Source organism: Dermacentor silvarum, chromosome 8 (genome assembly GCF_013339745.2).
Source record: "Dermacentor silvarum isolate Dsil-2018 chromosome 8, BIME_Dsil_1.4, whole genome shotgun sequence".
NCBI lineage: Eukaryota > Metazoa > Arthropoda > Arachnida > Ixodida > Ixodidae > Dermacentor > Dermacentor silvarum.
The window spans coordinates 21,834,777-21,855,283 of record NC_051161.1 but is presented as its reverse complement, the minus strand read 5'-3'; the positions used below and the strand labels follow the sequence as shown (position 1 = coordinate 21,855,283).

Sequence of the window (20,507 nt, the reverse complement as noted above, 5' to 3'; positions counted from 1 at the left end):
ATGAAGCCATGGGTTGAATTCCTGGCTGTAACACTGATTGCACTCCTATGTGGATGGAATGCACTAACTCCTGTATATCAAGCTTTGGGTATACATGAAAGAACAACAGGTGGTCGAAATTAATGCAGAGCACTTTAGTTCAGCATCACCAAAACCCTCGGCTTTTAAAACCCAAAAATGATCTATCCGTGATATCACTCGTCGCCTACCTATTTTCGTAATCTTCGAGCCTCCACTGCCTGTAAACTGACCTATTTGCTGTAACAAAAGGATCTGCCAATCAAAGTTGGCTTCGATCACATCTTTGGTGAACCATTAGAGCGACAGGTGAGAAGAGCACTTATGTTGCCATGAGGCATACATGCAACACACACACACACACACACACACACACATTGGAAAAAGTAAGCTACACATGAAGTATAGACCTGTGTGATAGCAATTTTTAAATAAGAAAAGCTGTGAAGCATAAGCCTGCACCTCTGCTATGAGTAAGAGATGTAGCACAATCTATGTGCACACAAGAAGTTGCAGTGAAGCAGACTTTAGAACTGATGAACACCGTGCTGTCATAGCCAGCTTTGATTATTTTTGTAAGAATGTCAAAAGGCAAGACAGTAGCAGAAAGTAGATCAATGCAGCACTGACTAAGAAATGTAATGCTTGAATGCTCCGAGACTTCCAAGTTTTTCTTCCCTCCCCCACTCAAGAAAAAACACACAGGGATCAACTAGAGAGAGAGAGAGAAACATGCTTTAATGTGATGCTGGAGATGTTAGCCTGGCTATTCACCTGACATGCTACTACAGGTGCCTCTACAGCCTGTAAACTGACCTATTTGCTGTAACAAAAGGATCTACCAATCGAAGTTGGCTTCGATCACATCTTTGGTGGCCCATTGTGGCCTACAGGTGAGAAGAGCAAAAAGAGGTTTTACAAATAGCCATATAGATAACTGCACTGCATAGTGAATGAGGGCAATGCTCTCATGCTCTAACAACGGTCACAGCAGGTCTCCGTTCTGTCAACAAACTCTAGCACCTCTTGGCACACAGATCTCACGTGCAAGCGGGAAGACGCGATGTGATTACGATAAACTCTGCCTTGTTGAATCAATGCCAACTCTAGTAAAAAAAAATAATAAAAAAAATTAAGAGCATGCGGCAAACAGCGCGCTGTTAATCCAGTGTGACAGTGCCGTTAGTTGTGCGTTTGTTACGCAAACTTAAATGTTTCCTAAGCGGGTGGTGAAACAGCAAATCTTAAGAAGCACAGAACGAGATATTTTTTTTTTTTTTTTCCCGGCGACAATCGAGTTGACCGCTTGTGCGCATGGCGGCGCGTAAAGCTTTCGCTTTTGTCCAAGGAGGGCCTTGCTTGAAAAGAAAAGCTTTCGTTCGCTCGCTTCCTAAAAGGGTGGCGGGGGACTTGTCAAGGCCGCGAGTTCATTGTGCTCCCGGCGAACCGGCATGGACATGGCCTGCGCGCCAAAGGTGAAATGCAGATCGGAAAGGGTCGTGTCGATTCGCCGAGGTGAGGCGTTAGTCCGGTGACTGATAAATCCGATGTTATGCATTACCTGCCAAGTAACAATTATTAACAGGCGCAAGCAACATGTGGATCATCCTTATCGTGAAAACAAATCTCGGGGGAGGGAACTTCTACGTGTCACAAAGTTGCTGATCCGGCGGAGATAAACCACCTCGCTGCAATGAGTTTGGCATATTCAGGAGAAATAACAAGGAAAATCCTATTCACAGCGCTTTAATTGCCGTTTTCCTGCATGCTCGGAACAGTGGTTGGACCGACATGTAGCAAGACTGCTCCTTTACGCTAAATATAGATCACACTGCCTTTGAAATACGGCCGCGCGTCACATGGTAATGCGTACACGACTTGTAACCGAAGCGCACCAGCATTCCGGCAGCATTACAAGTTCAGGGCATTTTCCCGCAGGCGCAGGATATTGAAAAATTAACACGTCCGTCAGCGCGCACGTTAAATACGGCTACCTGCAGACTCTCACAGCGCTCGCAACGTACGGCCAAGCAAAATTTGACAAGCGAGAGGAAGCTCTCATGCAGCTGTGCTTACCATAACAATGCAACTTCAGCTGCTTTTAAGGGGCGCTAACCGACAGCACACACAGGTTTGCAAGCGACCGTCGGCCCCGCACCGCCTTTGACGCGCTGACAGGAACCGGCGGCTTCGCTTCGAGCAGAACTCGCTCTGCCCGCCGCGGCTCGGCTCATTCGCCACAGCCAGCAGAGCGGTCGATTTCCTACAAATAAAACAGACAACCACTCGTGACAATTTGCTCAGCTACAACTCACAGAGGGCGCTAGTAACGTAAACTCTACTTTTGTCCATCTGCAATCTTATTCCTTTGCTTTGAGTATTTTTGCGCCCTCTATCAACAGTAGAAAAATCTGTCTCAAAACAGGAAGCGCAGATGACGCACTATGTATAAGAAAGCCACAGTGGCGCGGCTATCGCTTGGCGAAAGCCGCATCCCATTGGTCGCTTCGGCGGGGGTGCGCCTTTTTTTTTCTCGGCGGACTTGTGTCTGCGTTTGTGTCGGCCGGAGAAAACGTGGACGCAGAAAGGGTCCTGTCGCCGCTTGGAACGCAGAGACAATGGCACGAGCGCTGTTCAAATTTTCGCGCCTGCTGCAGAGGGAAAGCGGCCTGTCATCTCCCGTCGCTGCACATGTCCTTCAGAACAGGTCTTGTAAGTAACTACTTTACATCAGCTGCTTTTGACGCTTGTGCGTCGCGCCTTTGCCAAGCGCCGTTCAATTTCCTGCCCGATTTGAGTGCATCGCTCGCTGTTGTCCACATCCGCGCAGCGCAAGGATGCTGCGAGTCTGCGCAAGCGGCGTGGCTCGGATTTCTCTTATGGGTGGAGTTATAGCCACGTGGATAAATACCTCGTGCTTCGCAGCGCCGCTCAGCATTTTTGACAGTGTGCTGTCGCAGCTGCGTAAGCTGTCTCCGTTGATATCAAATTCGCGCGCCCACGTTTATGTTGCCAGAAGAGGGGGGAAAAGACCGCGCGATTGGTGAACACACGTGGGGGCATGAATTTGCTTTTATTCGTCATGTGCGCACCTAAACCGCAACGCGCACGTTTTTTTTTTTTTTTTTTTTCCGGCTCATTTTGTCCTGGCCTCGTATCATGTTCATACAAAGCGCGTTCAATCTCCTCACTCGATCAGTGCCTTTGACAACTGGGTCATTGACCCAAGACGGTCGTGACAGGCCCATATATCAAGGCGTACGAGCCACTTCCACATTTGGGTGCCACGCATTCATTTAACCTTCTTGTTAGCCTTTGCTTTCCTCCTGTGGAACATCAGTGTGAGGCAGCTATGAGTTCTCCGGGGCATTCCCCAGTTTTTCGCCCGCATATTTGTTTTGACCCGACACCTTATCTACGATCCACACGCGCGGGGATGACTTGCAGTTGCTTCACCGATAACAAACCGGTCTGGCTTCTCTCCAAGTGATATTCGAGTGCTTATCTGTGCACTGGCGCGCTAGTTGTTTGGGCTTTACAGTCCAGCCACAGTGGGTGGAGTTCCAAGTGTTACCATGCTTTCGAACTGTTCCGTGTCAGCACACTGCTATCCCAACACATATGCTTGTATGGCGGTACCATACGGGTAGGTCGGAAAGCGACAACGACGGCTCCAGTTGTTCATATATGAACAATGGACATCTAGTCGTGCAGTTTAGTGTTTTTATTTGCCTTGCCAAAAGCAATGTCCAATCATCTTGAGAACAGATCGAGCATTGTCGCGGTTCTTTATTATTTCTTTAATCACATGCGCTATGCTACATCTCTTGTAAAGCTCACAACGCTTGTGAAGAATAAACCTACTCTAGCGCCTCAGCAGCGAAATTCGTTGCCAACGTTTCAATCCTAAGTTTGTGTTGGGTGCAGTTTGGCTTTCACGCTGCCTAGCATTTAGGAAAGTTATCTGCGCTTTCGCAGGAGAAAGCGATAGGCTTGCTGAAACTTCGACGATTCTCTTCCGAGCAGGAGCGGCACTGCTCAGGTAGAATGTATCGCAAGCGGCTCAAGCGCATGCTTGCTGTGCAGTGAAGCATCGCTCGTTTCGCACCCGCACGTACATCTTGGGTCATCTTTTCCACAGTCTCGTCTGTTATTGAACGGACTAGATTATGCATGTCAGCACGTGCTCAATGCCACACCGTTTCACTGCACCAGCTGGTAGAAATGGTTAGGACTTCTGGGTTGAGGTCACGCCCCTTAATCGTGATTAAAGAAAGCGGGCTTGGCGGAATGGAATGCACTACGGCCAACGTTCCTATACTTTTGATTTCGTACATACTGATGCATGAACTTTCCTGCTCAAACGGGCCCAACAAAGAACGAATTGACCAGCGAAAGGTGCAGTATGACACTGCGACTACAGTATACTAGAATACTGCAGGAAAACTCTTATGGCCAGCCGCCGAAAAGTACCACACATGATATCGGTCTAATCGCCCCCCCCCCCCCCTTTTTTTTTCTTCTTTTTTTTGTTTATATTTTTGAGAACAGTGCTCCATGTAACCTATCATTTTAGGAATGCTGCCGTTATCAGCAGCGAGCTGCATTCAAGAACTTCCCTTCTACCCATGCATAGAGTTCACTTTTACAGTTAATTCTTGTAGGTTGTACTCTTAAGGCTAAGATGATCGCATCATTAGCTCAGCAATCGGATTTCCGTTGGCATTAAGCAAACCTGCTCCCTCCGTACCCGGTCATGTGCGTGCCCCCCCCCCCCCCCCAAAAAAAAAAAAAAAAAAAATTTGATTGCGCTACTGCGTGGCAGTGAGGGATACTTCTTACGTCATCAAGCAAATCAACATAGGCGCCTTTGTCGTCTCTTCCGTTTTAACGTTTACGAATACAGTGACTTGAATGTGTCTGTAGCTCGACCATCAAGGAAAAAGGACATCACTTGCATTCGAACGTGCAAGCTCTTCGGGACTCGTTAAGTGACCTTCAAGCCACGCCACGAACTTGTTTGTGTCGTGTCAAGAGACGTCACCATATGTAGCGTGTCAATGTGTCATTGCATTGCGGGTACCGGACCGCGGCTTCTCTGCACAACAGTGTAACAACCTTCTGCCCGCTGACAGGTCGACTGTCAGTCAAACGCGCTGAAGGCTCCACTGTTTCCTCCCCTCGGTGCATTGAGGCTGTGGTCGCTTGTTCGATTCATCCGCGATAAAGCGCTGCGATTGGAGGTCCCGTGAACTTGCATACACGATCGACCTGCGTGCGAGAAGAAAAGAGCCTTTAAGATTTAATCCAATTTATTGTGTTTAGGCAAAACCACCGGTGCCTTGGGCACACGGTACGTAATTTTGTCTTCTCCCAATACTTGACTATCACGAGAAAAGCACACGAGATGTTAGTACTGTTCATCTGTACGTACACTAAAACAGCAACCGCGAAAACGCCAGCATCTTTACAAATTCACAAGTTTGGTGACATTCTTCCATGTGGCAGATTTATCGCAGTTGCAATTTTGCATTAATGGCCGGGACGGGGTGATGAAGCATAGCCGGCATAGCTGGCGAAATGAATGAGGGAAAAACAATTAAGAAATGATGGACACGCCACCGTCGTATCGTTTCCAATTACCTTTTTGTGTGAAGGGGGGGGGAGCGGGGATTCAGATTACCGTTAGCACGAAGTAAGGTGATTGCATTGGCCTTTTATTGCACCAAGAAGCTTTGTGGTGCAGTTAGCCGATTTTTTTCTTACCCCGTTTTGGGCACAGTGTCGGTGACCATGGCAGTTTTTGCCTAAGCGAGAGCTTAGAGCATACCACCCTTAAATATCTCTCATGGCTGAAGAGCTTGTTCCAAAGAGAAACATTTTTCGAAACTCTACAAAGACTGTACGGTATACGTCGAAGCTGGCGATACTTGCTTTTACAACGCGTCTATAAGTCATGGGAAAATAGTACTTTCAATACCTGTAGGCACTAGATCGAATAATGCGTCGCCCAGAGAGTTGCAGGAATAACATACCTAACTTGTGGAATTTGAAAATGCGATTAAGGTTGGACAGCTTCTCATTGTATTCGAATACACTGTTAGTCTGTTACAAAGGGGTGAAAAAGCTGCGAGCCTCTCGCTGTAGCTGCCGCCCCTTCTGAACATCATTGACCTTGCATCGCAGGCACTTCGTCGAAAGGTCTGGTTCATTGTTCGCGCACACACAACCGTCCCGACTAAGCAACTGTGTGCTCCAGTTTCGTCTGCAGTGCAAGCACTTTCTCGGCTTTTATTACTTGTCTGCTTTCTGGGAAAAACTCTAGGGGGTCAAACCATCTGGCCTCGCGGTCAAACTGGATATCGAGTGCGGTCGTCCCAACGTTTGGTAGCCCCGCAATCAAGGCAGTGCGATAAGGGGGGGGAGAGAGGAATTGCGGCTGACTTCGTGATATTGCGCGCTTTTCCGACTGCCTCTAATAAAGCAAGAAAAAAAAAAAAAAAGGCTGATGTGGGCAACGCTGTCGGGGGGTTCTTTGCAGTATCAGACTGTGCGACGTGACTGTCCTTTGCGGAATGACCGAGGTTGGAGCAATTGTCCCCGATATCGTAGCGGTTGTCGCGCGATGCCCTGCGAGTACTACTTTCCTTCGCACGCGCTTTGAAGTGTAGTTTTTAATTGATTGTCAGATGTAAAAAGGTGCCCTCGTTTTAGATCGGTATTTTTATGCCTCCTGCTTAGATTGCCCCTTCTTGACATGTCTCGTCGCGCAGGAAGCATCATGGGCGTAAAATAATCGCAGACGCGTCTCATGTGCGCTTTGAAGTCTGCAGCTACGATTTCTCTCCGGCTGTCCTTTGCTTAGGTTGAGTAACAGAGATCATATATTGTTCAGCTATTTCAGGAAGGTCATGGAGAGGTAGCTGTTTCATAATCGTACTCTGCAGCGTATTGATAACCAACAAAAAGCGCGGCCCGCAATAATGCTATCGCGTTCAAAAACTTACGTAAAGATAATTGAACGTTTCAATTTAAAGGCCTTTCCACACTGGCGGATCCAGAAATGCAGCCCTGCCTCCCCCCTCCCCTCTCCTTAATAAGCGGTTGGTGTCACAGGGCGTGTCAACACGAACATAGAGATAAACGTTCCCGTGGGAAGCGAAGTTGGTAGGTGGCATACATGGGCAGCGGTCCCAAACCCTCTCGCGCTCGCTCCTAGGACCGCCGCAGTTTTAATGTCGTCTTGCGGCTTAGGCAGGAGACAGATTTCCCGCGGATTAGCTGGAGCTAGCAAATACAGTAGCCATGTGAGTCAATCGCTGTAAATATCCATACTGACGACTGCATTCGCCGTGCAAAGCTTTCGGAGCGTTCGCACTACGGATCTATCGGTACGAAATGTCACTATACCAAATATATCATTGGCCAGATAAACTCGCCATTTCTTCCTCGGCATTTCCTTTTTATTTTTTACTTCAGGAAGTAGCACATATGCTGTCAGAACGCTATTCATTTTGTTAAAGCAAAATGATCGAGAAAATGATACGAACATGTCTGTCGCGCAATTCGGTTTCCCGGTATTCCAAGTCTGCAAATTCGATCTCCTTATAAAATGTGCTCTACGGGGGCGTCATACAGTGAATACCATATCGTGTCCGTCTGCATCCTCGAACGTCCCCTATGCGTCCACGAAATTGGAAATCCCTAGCATAGGGAGCCTACATTCAACGCCGTTTTAAAACGGCGTTGCATGTAGGCTCCCTATCCTAGCGCTGGTTCAGGTGCGCCTGTCGGTCGCCCGTTGCGATAACTAATAAAAAGAAGACGTACCGCAAGTATCCGGCTTTTGCCGTGTGCGCAAAGCGTAATTTTATAGGCAAGTCGCCGTCCCGATTCGGCAAAACCACTCGTTGAATACGAAAAATGCATTGACACGCGAGGAACACGACACGCGCTGGAGTTTTTACTTTTCCTTTCTCAATGCAAAGAGGCATGTATCCGCGCGCAACGTTTTAAAATCGTGACTCTCTCTTTCTCTCTTTACCGCGTCGTCAAGGTTGGCGAAATTTCGTTCGCTCCCTTCACGCGCTTCTCCGCTGACTGCATCTTTGAGAGCAACGGACTCCGAACCGGATCATGCGGTTACTCGGGCGCCTGCACCACGTATGCAGGAACGGGGTGTTGACTTCTTACCGGCATCTACTCTTGGCGTTGGTCCGAGCCGATTTTGAATTCACTCCACGCCGTGCCCTCCCGCGTGGCCGAGAAAGAGTGGAGGAGAGGGCGGTTCGGAGGAGGAAGGATCGCCCGTGAAAGTGAAGGCAGTTCATCCAACGCCGCCGTCAGGATTTGGCGAGAGTGTGCGCGGAGCACGTGAACCTGACGCGCTCGTCTGTATTTTTGTTTTTCTCTGGCTTCCTTACCTCTCTTGCCGTTTCTGGTTGGCAGTGCGCGCCTTTCTCCGCGCGGTTGCGTTCTGTCTTGCTTTCTGGTGTTCTCCGATTGCTCAGAGCATCAGAGAATTCTTGCTACGCACCGCCCTCTTATGTATTAACGTGTAGGCATTCTAGGGCTGCTTCCCTCATAAATCTGTTCCTCCGTCTGTCTGTAACGCGTGACGCACTGCGCTACATAGGTACGCATGGGGGCCTATATGAGAATGCCTTTTGACTACGTATGACTACTTAGATTTATCATTACTAATATATGTGGCCATGTATGAGCGACTCGAAAGAATGCTTACGTACTATCTGACAAGTCCCACTAGGGAGTTTCTGCAGTAATATTTTTCAGGGTTTATTTATCTATGTATGTTCTCGTGTCTTTCACTGAAGGTTCAATCCGCAGACTGCGTTTTCTAATTCAGTGCAGCGCATTCATATAGCCGCGGTAAAATGACTGACGCACAGTAAACATCATACGCTGCTCCTGCGCAAGGTGCTGCAGGCGCAGAGGTCGGGCTGCTATGAATGCGCCGCGTCTTCGTTCCAATTAAAGCATTCAATGTTTGCTCCTTACCGTCCGTGTCCGTTAAATTGTTATGTATACGTGTATCCGTTCGGGTTAAGTCTCACGGCGGCTGCGCAGTGCGTTTCGCCAAGCTTAATGTAACGAACCCTCTCCTCGGAGAAGCGTTATCAACGATCGGTTGCTCATGTTGGTGCTGGACTACAGTAATCACTTCCTGGACAGAAGCGTCTTAAAACATGTCCACTTTATTACGACCATCTCTTCAACGGTCCTGAATATCCCGTGCGGCTGTTGGCGAGCGTCCCGATCCTCCCGCGGCTTTCCGCATGGCTGCACGGAACTATGTTGAATGTGGACGTCCTCTCGCGCGCTGCTCGCACCGGTCAGAGTCTTTAGTCAGAGTGGGGTGCCTGACCTCATTTAAGACAAGATTACTGGCAGCAGTTGCAAGGTTTACGCCCTAGTGCGAACGAAAATGGCACGAGTTAGGTTGTAGCATAGCGAACGATAACACCAGTGGAGTTTCGTTAAATCATTTCAATAAAGTTATTCATCCATCCATCCATGCATGCATTTCATTTTCAAGTTCTCCGGTTACCTGCACGGTTACCCTAATGTGTACATGCGGCTTGTAATGAAAGCCGTTGAACGCGACTCCGTGATGCGAAATCTGAGAAACGAGATATTGAGCGAGAAAAAACGCCAATTACTCGTGATGAAATCGACTGGCATCAATCATAAGTCTTCGTCTGCATCCCAATGCCGATTATGTTCGTACGCCGCCTGCTCCACCTTTAAGTAGATGGTAAACTACTGCAAATCAGAGTATATAACAGCAGTTGTAGTGAGGCAATCCGCCTTTGTTTCTTTCTTTCTTTCCTTTTTTTTTTCTTTTTTCAATACTCGTGTAATGAACTTGGATCAGCCTCTGTCCCAACCCATCAGCTTCTGCGTGTACCCTCGCCTTTCTTTCTTTCTGTCTTTCTTTGAAGGCACCGTACCTTAATTGGCCACCTCAGCGTGAGCGTAAGGTCTCTTGACAGCTGCCTGACTCTTCAAGACTCTTGAAAGTTATGTACTGCTACGCCGTTGCTTTCAATCAGTTATGGCAGGTGCCTCTCTCTCTCCCCCTATATATATATATATATATATATATATTAGTGGGTGTGTGTGTGTTGCTCCGTGGGACAAGCTCGCATAGGACGCGTTTCGTGCTCGCAAAAGCACCTGTCAACCGTCGCGAGGCATCACCTGCCTCGTTCCGGCAGTGGCCCACCGGCCACAGTACCTTCATACTTCTTATCGTTCGCTCCACTTCTTTTTCTGCGCGTGCGCTCGGCACGTCTCCGATATGCATACATGAATAGCCTGTGCCCATTATGTTGTTGTGCGCGCCCATTCTGAGAACTGGAACGAAACGCTCGACGCGATCGCTTGGGTATAGTCACGTGAGCTGGCCGAGTCGCGATTGTTTTTCGCGGCGCGACCTGACACCGCTCCTCTCTCTGTACGGAGCACGTGGAACGAGACGTCAGCGGATGTGCGCAGTCGCGTTGTTTCATAACCTCGTAGTCGTACAAAATAGGAAGCACAGAAGTTGAGTATAAACGGGCCCTAAGGTCGTATTCACGGCGCTTTTCGTTATCTATAGCACCTCTTGCTATTGGCTCGTCGCTCTCGCTTATCTGAGGGGGGGGGGGGGGGGGGGGGGGGGGGGATATTTTGTAAGAGTCCCACCTAGTGGACTGTCCACTTCGGCTGTCGCCATTGGCTACCGCTTCACGAGCGCGAAGGAGTCCACTAGGTGGACTCTTACAGAATATCCCCTCCCTGTTCGTTCCCACGGGTTGCCCCGCAGACTAGCCAATTCGAAAGCTCCTCCATGACTCTTTCTTGCCGAAGGTGCGTCGATCAAGGTGTTTTATACCATTCGTAACAGCTGATGCTAGTCAGTCGCGCTACCTAGTGAGACTTACGCGTAAACGCCGGTCAATGTGCGACAAAGTGGTCGTAAACATACATTGTCAAATAATTTGCAGCTTTAAAATAGAATAGACTGTAAATCAGTCTATACATCGCACCCTAATACCCAGAAAGGTGTACGAGTGCGAATTATAGACTGGTTTACATCTTTTTCACTTGTAGGGGTGTAAATTCAGTGTGGCAATTTGTACAGTACGCCGCATTGTGAAGACGTTACGATCGATGTTAAGGGGTATTGGATGCTCGCAAACTAAACTGAACAAAAATGAAGTGTGTATAGGTCGGATACAGATGCCCGCGATTTGACATCGCTGCGGTACATACCATCCACGGTATGGTGGTACATTGATTGCAGCACTCTGTCGCTGAGCGCAGGTCCGCGCTTTCGATTCCTGGCCGCGCTGCGACACTCCGATGACGGCGAAATGAAAAAAAAAAAAGAAAAAAAAAGAAAAAAAAAGTGTCCGTGCATTGAGGTGTAGGACTTGGCCTTATCCGGAGCCCTCCACTGCGGCGTCTTGCATATAGACGAATCTCGGGAAGTTAAAACCAGCCAAACATTTTTTCTTAACTTCATTAGGACATCTTGGAGCGAGGAATATATAATTGGTTCATTCTCGTTATTACTATAAACTGCTCCAATAGACACGCATCACACAAGGAGACGCACATATGGACAGGACGAGCGCACGCCTCATGTTCATGTGTTTTTGGGCATTGCGTGTCTGAGTATTCATCTTGATAACCGATGTGCCGAACTTCCCTTGCTCATATCGAAACTAAATACAACAGCTGCGCTGACCTGTTGGCATCGTTGGTTTTACTCACGACGTGTGCTCAACTTTATACGAATTCGCATCGCGAGGTATATACAGATGTCCGGAAAACTCGGTGAATCAGATTCTTGAATTATTGTGCGGCATGTGCACAAAGCATGCAGGCAGCTACGTAATCCCGACCGCCACAGTTCTAGTGCACAATTGGCAAAAGCATGCCTACTTTCGTCGTCGCCGATGTGTCCACCTGAGAATTGAAAGGCGCAGTATACCATAACCTCTCCGTGCGACCACCACACAGCACCACACAATTCAAGGCAAGTAGCGAAAACGCGAATATATGTTCTATTTTTTTTTCTTTTTTTTTCCCCGGGCTCTTGTGCTTCGAAAACGTTTTGCAGCCGGGTGTATGTTTCTGAGATAATACACAAGCGTAAAACCCGCGCCTCTCAGAGGATCCGTAGAATTTTTACGCGCGGGTCGGTGTTCCCGGTAAGATTTGTGGCTGGCATGCAGTTTAACGAGGCGCGCAAGGGTCGTACATTTCTACTTGCTGTGTTGGTACGAGAAAGGGACGCGAGCAGTCAAGGGCAACAGCAGCAGCAAACGACGAACTAGCGTCCGTGGCATTGAAAAGTCTTCCTCCGCACGTATGCATGATGCTGGAATTTAGAAGAGGCAATAAAACCAGGTTCTTAGCGGCAACTTCGTTTCAGCACGAGCAGTGCTGGTATACGAGTCTCGATTGATGGGTTCAGGCTGTTCAGGCTTGCACGCGAGTTGTAAAAGCGAATGTGTTTATTTCGTGTTCTGTGGGCGTATACCACCGCAGCTGGCACGGACACCGAGGAAAGCGGAACTGCAAAATCCTAAACGTGGCAGCGCTTGGGTAGAGTTGGCGAACAACGAATACAGACGCATTTGACGTCGCATTGACGTGGGAACTAGGCGCCGCCGCTACCCGCAGTCAGCTGATGAACCTATTAGTAGCCCCCCATGCGGCTTTCGGAAGTGGCAGCAGAGCTTGCAGGGACCGAAACTGAAACTTGGTGTATATTCTGCTCTTATTTCTGACGCCAAACCTCTTCGTCCTCACCACTGCCGGGAAGGGAAAAGAGAGAGAGAGAGAAAAAAAAAAAGAAAAACTTCGCGAGGAAGGTAAACCGTGTTGCACACGGAGACATCGACGTGTACCGCGCGCTCGACTGTCACGCCAGCACCCATGGCTACACGCTTTGGGCGCCGAGCGCTCAGATCAGCAGCGCGGCAAAAATAAACGCGACCGAGAGCAGTAAAGTGGAGCGAACGAACGCCCAAACGAAACTGCTCTTTTTTATCGCGTCTGCGGAAAAATGAGCGCCTCAGCTACTTTGTCTTCGTTTTGTTTTCTTTTCTGGTGCTCTTTACTCCGGCAGCGTCGGTGACGCCCCTTCCGAGGCGGCCTTCGGCGCCTTCCTTGCGCAAGCGTTTTCTCCGTGGTTTCTCGAATGCCTGTACTGGCTTTTCTTTCAGTTTTTTGTTGTTCCATCTTCCTTCTTGTTGCTCCTTTTACTGTTCGCGCCGCGTGGACCACTGGCGGCTGGGCAGGCCACGTATCAGTTCCGCCCTGCACGTGCTCGGAGCAAGTGGCCGGTTTTGCAGGCTTGTTACGGCGGTCCTGTGCGCGTGGCGGCCGACTTTCGCCCACCACCGAGATCCATTTTTAGGGCCACCCCTGAGACTTCCTCGCCTTCTCCGTCCACAACTCGTTTTTTCGTTTCTCTTTTCTCTGGTTATATTATTATTTTGTTTTCTCGTATTCTTTTGTACTCCTCTGCCACGTTACGCCGGTTCGATCCGGTCTCCGCGGACACTGCCGTAAAATCGGGAAGTCGCGTCGCGTGTAGCAGACGACACACCAGGAAACGTATTGGAAGACTACGAAGGGGCGCCGACCTAACGCCACCTGTTGAGGAACTATAGAAGCTTTATTGACGTCCAGGTGTTGCCTGGGTGTTGCGGCCCGTCGTCGAAGTGGAGAAATGGGGGCAGCAGAAAAAAAAAAAAAGAGAGAGAGAGAGAGAGAAAGCCCTGTTAAGTTCTCATTTTGAATTTTTAGCGACGTGAGGAGCTTGTCTCGGAAGTGTCACTTGCGCTCAATCGTTTCAAGAGATTCTTAGTGGACACCAGCAACCGGTGCTGAAGTCACAACAGCGCGAATAAACGTTCGCTGAACCAATTTTCTGCAACCCTCGATAACGTTCGGCTGAATAGGCGCTGTGCAACAGGACACGAAGTCCCCGTTTTGACTCTCAGCCGCGTAGACCACATTCCAGGCGGGGCACGTCGAAGAAACCCATGTGGTCAAAAATAGCTTCACTGTATTCGTCGCCTGACATAGCCCCCAAGTGCTATGACGCTGAGCCCGGTCAATCAGTACGATGAATAGATTTGCGTTTTGCACAGTTCGGCGCCTTGAAAACGGACATCACGGGTATCGTCAACGTACGCAGAATTGTGATCGTTTAGCGTGTTACACGCAATTCTTTCAACTCTCCGTGCAAGGTAACGAAATCGGAGTTGAACCAATAACTTTGACAGTGAAACGCACATGCGTGTCCGCTGCTCCGTTTGCCCCGACGTCGTGGCCCTGTGTGATGGCCTCGAAATAAGTTGCCGCACGGAAATAGCAGCATCGACCCGTTTATTTACTGTGGGGTGCACTTTTCTTTGTGAAGCTCATACTCTCCCGTCTGACCTCCACTCCCTCCATACCGCGCTTAACATTTTATCCCTTAAATTACTTTCCCCGGTGTGTTTCGTCCACAGTGAAAAAAATTCAATGGCGATTTAGCGTTAAATGCGAGAAAAATGCGTGAGCATTACGTCACCTCTAGTATGTGACCGGCTTCCCACTCTTCACTCGCATACTTTTTTTTTTTTTTCACTTTGACACTCCTAATGCCAACGCATTAAAATTGTTGACGGCATAAAATTATTTCTGCACTTGACTTGAATGTAGAAATAAACATTTAATGACACTCATAACTGCTTGTTTGAGGCGGATAATGTAGTGACGAAAATTCACTGCTGCTTCCGTGTCACTTAACTGATCCACCGATTGTGAAATAGTGGAAAATGTCTGGCTGGCTGACGAGAGCGGAATTAGGAGTAAATCCTCGACGAAATTATTCTGTCCGAAATATTTTCTTCTCTAAAGAGCAAGCGCCATGATTAATTAAATGACGTGCGCCTTGCCATTTTACTTTCAGCGAGAAGCCACGGCTACTCTGGGACAGTGTCAGATGAATAAATACGTACGTATCTCGATGAGTGCGCCGAGCTACTAATTAATGTAGAAATAAACATTTAATGACCCTCATAACTGCTTGTTTGAGGCGGATAATGTAGTGACGAAAATAACTCTTCTTGGCTACAATGGGAGCGTGACGTCCAGTTTATTTCAGTTACAGAAAACAGAACCGACCGGATAAACATTGAGCGCATGATTTGAGCGTGTGTCATATGCTAGCAACGCATGCAATATAGATTAGACACGAGAGAATGCTTCCCTGAATCCTTGAGTGAAATATTACTCAGTTATATATACGTGCTGGTGGGTAGGGTATCTGAGTATAATTAAGTATATCGGTGTCATTTTTACGCATGAACATGTTAGTGTCTAAGCACATTGATTACATATATGTAACAATGCACTAAAAAAATTGTTACCTGCGTCGTATGCTATCCGACTTATGATGTTGATGTCCAGCTGCAATATCCTTGCCATGTTAAGGCAACGTGATCTGGATGGAACTTAGATTGTCCATGATATGTATTTGTGATGTTTGGATACATGTAGTTATCTATGGGATATGTACAATGTCTAAAACGTAATGTTTTACGAGCATCTATTGAACATAAATAGTTATCTAGGTAGTATATATAATGTGTTGGCCATTACAGGGTACGACGACATATTTAGTCATCTGCTCGAGTCAATCGGCAGTGACAGTGGATGTGCCCATGGATTCACTTAATCTTCAAATATGCCCACACAATCATTGAACTGGTCTTCCTTGGATGAAATTTTAAATTCACCCTCCGTGCTTACCCTGCTGCAACTACAAATCAAACGGAAAGTAGTCATGGCCATGTGTCAGGCACAAAGTGTGCGGTACACAAACGCCTTCGTAATTTGGCAGGGCCTTAGGCTACATAGGCGTTTCTTTTGCACATGCTCAACTCGCGTGCCTACAAACAGCTCTCTGTGTATGCGGAACTGGTTTATTTGGGCATATTGCGAGCCGTAGATGTGAGTGAGTCCGAGAGGAACAAGCGTCCATGCTCCTGTCTCACATCGTCCGCTGTGTGCAGCGAACGTTAGCGTGACTACGTCATTTACCAGCGCCTGGCAGCGCTCAGCTCAGAGCAAATGCAGCTCGCTGTGCCTGCATCTACCGCAGCAACAAATCCTGCGTGTACACAGTAAAAAGTACGACCCGTGTCTTCGCTTCAGTGCGCCGTGCGGGAGCGCTAGGTCTGCCGAGTTCTCAACGGGAGGGGGAGTTCGTAACTCAATTACCACTCGCTTAGACCCCCCGTCTCTTGCGCTTGCTTGCTTGCTTCCGCTCAAGCATCGCTGCGCCTTTTGCCAAAACCGCGGCGTTCTCGGGGCCATCTCGCTAGCGAGTTACGTGCAACGCCGCACGGATAGGTCGATTGGAACAGCGCGCGTTTTTCATAGGCGCAGCATCTCCTTTCGGTCTTTTACGGGACGTTTTGTCGCGAAAAGGTCGCATCATTTTTATGTTTGGTGGCAATTGTGTCGACTTGCCGGAGTGATTGTGAAATCTTCCAGACCATAATTATTGTTGAAAAAGTATTCGGGGTGTTTATTCTGCGATTCACTTGCACGTCGAATGGGCGGCTCGAATTGGAAGCCAGCTACGCCGCAGTGACATACGTTGACGAAGCGTTTTATGGCCTTTGAGCGTGCGATTGTAGAGTAGCTATATAAGAAGAAATCGTCCCTATCAAGTGGTAATTTCTACGCTAGTTGTCATCGATATGTAAAAAAAAAAAGAAAAAAATTGCTAATTTCTTCACTTGGGATAGCGAAGCTAAAACTATGGTATAACTGCGCGGTAGTGGATAGGAAACTGCGTACGATTTTCTCACTGAGACTCGTTAAAGCTCTGCTGTCTAGATCATTACAGAAGGTTCGTGTAGTACTTGCGACGCGTCAATTCGACCAGTCATGAGATAACTGTCTTTATTGGGACACCAAAGAGCGGCCGGCACTGATTCACTTTATGATAATGAGGCTGTTTTCATTTATTTGTCGGAAAAGAATTGGTTATACTAACTGAGAAAATAATGTTCAGTTTCGCTTCTCGAATTTCGCGCGCAAACGTAGCGCCGGTACGTACGTTTACGCCACAGACAGGCAGACAAAGAACTTTAATGAAGGTCCTGAGAAGCTCTGTTGCCCCCTCTCAGGGAGGCGACGAAGCCGCGGGCCGCACCCACGTCGGGACGGGGAGACTAGAGTCACTGGGGAGACTAGAGTCACTCTAGGGGAGACCAAGCTCCAGCGCCGCATCGTGGGCTTTACGCCACGGAATTCTTTTCCGTGTTTCGGTCGTTTTCGTACAGTTTTAAAAACATGCCGTGTTGAGCTTTTGGTCCCCTTAGTAGTAGAATCCTTTTATTGACAAAATTTTAATTAGTTCCGAATAGGCTATGACTGTCCGAATACGTCTGTCATGGCACAGCCGTGCTCAGGGGCAGCTAACGTGGGAACTAGTGTACTAACTTATAATAATAATAATAATAAAACGGGATTTATAGGGGCGTTGCTACATTAGCTTTCGCGTTTTTTTTTATTTTTTTTTTAACACGAAAGTGTTTTATGCCGGGGTCCACCAAGACTTCACTGACGTATTTCCGTCACGGAAATACGTCAGCTTACAATGTACACGAACATAATACAAAGAAAGAAACCAGAAGAAAAAGTTCCACAAACATGGAAAATTTGGAAATCGAACCCACGACCTCTCGGTCCGCGACGATAGATCGCCGAGCGTTTAACCCATTGCGCCACAAACGCATTTGCAGAGAGCTACACAGACGCGCCTTATATATCTAAAGCCCAGACCACACGTACGCTTGCAAACGCGCGCAAGCTCGCGTCCGCGCGCCAACGCATGCGCAGACGGTGCGGCACGGCTCGTACGCGGCGAAACGCGGCGCGATCTAGGTGATCAGCTCCTCTCAGTTATCGCGCGCCTGGGCCGCCTTGCGTAGGCGCGCCTGGCTACGCAGCGACGGCGCGGTACATTCAACTCTCAGTTCAGCAGAATTATACCATGCAAGAAAGTGCTTCTTCTTCACTTTTTGTGCTCATCTAACAGCTACAAAAAGATAACAATTACGTTTATAGATATCGAAGCATTTTGAAGCTCTGCCAACAACGAAATACGAAGTGGCGTCTACCAAGGTGTAAACAAGTGAGGCCAGTGAGCGCGCGCTGTCGCGCGTATTTGTGGATGCAAACCGCCATTCCTCGCTAGGCGCGGAAACCGCAAGGCGCGTAGACGCGAGCTTACGCGCGTCCGCAAGCGTACAGCGGTGAGCACTGTTAGGGTGAACACGCGAGCGCGTGGCCGACGGCACTATCAGCGCCGCGTAACAGCCATCGTTGGAAACATTGCACATGCGCAGCATGTGCTTTGCGAAACACTCTTTCCACCGCGCGCATCACGTCATCGATACGCTTGTTCGTCGTCTGCTAGCCGCATTTTTTGTTCGCTGAGCTGATACCTTCTGCATTTCAAGGTCCATCTGGATTGAAGATTGGCGCGTGAAGGAAAAAAGTGAGTGTAAGAGGGATAATTATTAAACTTTTTATTCAAGAAAATTGCACTTTTGCAATTCAAGTTAAACAAGACCATGAGAACAAATATAAAAACATGAGCAAATCTAATAGCGAGTCATGTGACCACTTACAGCAACGACTGCAGCTATTCTGGACGGTAAGGAGTCGTAAAGTGATCGAACATATTCCCGATCGGCTTTCAGCCTTTCCCACTCGTTGCTGACTTGCGCCCACAACTGGTCCGAAGTCGCGGAATAAAGGGGCTTCCTTGCCAAAGAAGCTTTCAGACGGCCCCACACGTTTTCTATCACATTCAGGTCCGCTCCTTTAGGAGGCCATTCCAGTAGCTGCATGTGCTGCTCCGCCTGGAACTCCTTGACAGCCCGCGCCGTGTGTATCGGTGACCGGTCCTGTTGGAACAGGTAATCACCGTCTGGGAATAAACTGCTCGCATATGGCAACAGCACATCGTTCAAAATGTTGCAGTATTGTTCCGACGATAAGTGTCCACGTATACGTTGCAGGGGCCCTAAACCATATCTTGAAACAGCACCCCACACGTTCACACTCGATCTCCCACTGGCAGAAACACCTTGCACGTTGTCCGGGTCGTTCCTGCGTGGCATTGTGACGTTAACTAAAACAATTGCTTTTCAAAGCAGGAAGTTTGCCTCACCGTGTGCCTGGTAGTCTCCAAACACGCAATCTTTGGTCTTGTCGCGTCGAAAACGTCGACTCATCCGAAAAGATGACGCGACCCCACTCTTCTGATGTCCATGCTTCGTGCAGCTCAGCGAACTGCCGTCGTGCGTCCTTGTTTGCCGCCGTTAGTAGTGGCTTCTGCGCTGCGACGCGACTGCGAAGGCCCGCAGTACGCAGGCGACGTCGAACAGTGGTGTCCGAAACGTCCAAATCCAAGTCCTCGCGTATTGCTGGGGCTGGCAAGAAAGGGTTACGAACAGCAGCTGCAACTATGAGGGCGTCTTCATCGTCTGTGGTAGCTTTAGGGCGGGGCGCGCGGGGTGCATCCTGAATGCGACCTTCATACTTGTAGGCTTGAATTATCCTGTTCACAGTCTTCAGGGGCCTATTAACTAAAGCGCCAATATACCGCTGGGAATAACCTTTCAGGGAAAAATCGACAATTGAGCGCCGTTCATCATCGGGAACCCTAGCCATAATACGATCTGGCGACAGAATGAACGGCTGCGAAAGATGTTTGGTTGTTTTATATACGGCGTTGCATGCACAACAACTTAAGCGAACGAATAGACACGCCCCCATAGATATACAAGTTTTTTTGTCTTGTTCTGTTCAAGCACAGATGTTTAAAGAAATCTTAAAATGCAGGATGCATGGGCTTAGAAAACAAAAATGCGGCTAGCAGACGACGAACAAGTGCATTCATGACGTCATGCGTGCGGTGGAACAATTATTTCGCGGAAGGCGTCATGCGCATGCGCAATGTTTCCAGTGATGACCGTAACGGGGCGCTGACAGTGCCGTCGGCCACGCGCTCGCGTGTTCACCCTAACAGTGCTCACCGCTGTACGTGTGGTCTGGGCTTAACACTCCTCCGTGTACCCGCGCTCTTGCTCGGGGCGGTGCCGCCGCCTACGAGCAGAAAAGAGAAGTACTGCATTATGACACTAACGCGCACCGACAGTGAACGCTTCGGTGGTCTCAGCACTACGACGCCTCGATGCCAGCATTCGAAGGGACGCTGGCATCAAGAAGCACTACCAACGCCACCTAGGTGGCGTTCACCGTACTCAGCACAGCGGAGCGTGGCCTCCGCAATTAGCTCTGAAAATGTTTCTGAAGTTAATCGCGGAGGCTGCAATTACGACGCGCTGTACGCGCTGATTTGACTCGGTGACGATTCAGTTACGTGCTTTGTC

The 20,507-nt window shown here is 48.6% G+C and overlaps 2 protein-coding genes across 2 annotated transcripts in view; one reads left to right on the top strand and one right to left on the bottom strand.

Moving 5' to 3' along the window:
• LOC119460782 (NAD(P) transhydrogenase, mitochondrial-like) overlaps window positions 1-2,288 on the bottom strand; it is a 34,827-nt gene extending 32,539 nt beyond the window's left edge. The window contains 1 exon segment of the mRNA XM_049671794.1: window positions 2,095-2,288. The gene's annotated coding sequence lies outside the window, so the exon portion shown is untranslated.
• A 268-nt stretch (window positions 2,289-2,556) lies between these two features.
• Window positions 2,557-20,507, top strand: part of LOC119460783 (isocitrate dehydrogenase [NADP] cytoplasmic) — a 36,972-nt gene continuing 19,021 nt past the window's right edge. Inside the window, exon 1 of the mRNA XM_037721869.2 lies at window positions 2,557-2,730. Within this exon, the coding sequence (XP_037577797.1) occupies window positions 2,637-2,730 (94 nt within the window). The 5' untranslated portion in view covers window positions 2,557-2,636. The remainder of the gene's footprint in view (window positions 2,731-20,507) is intronic.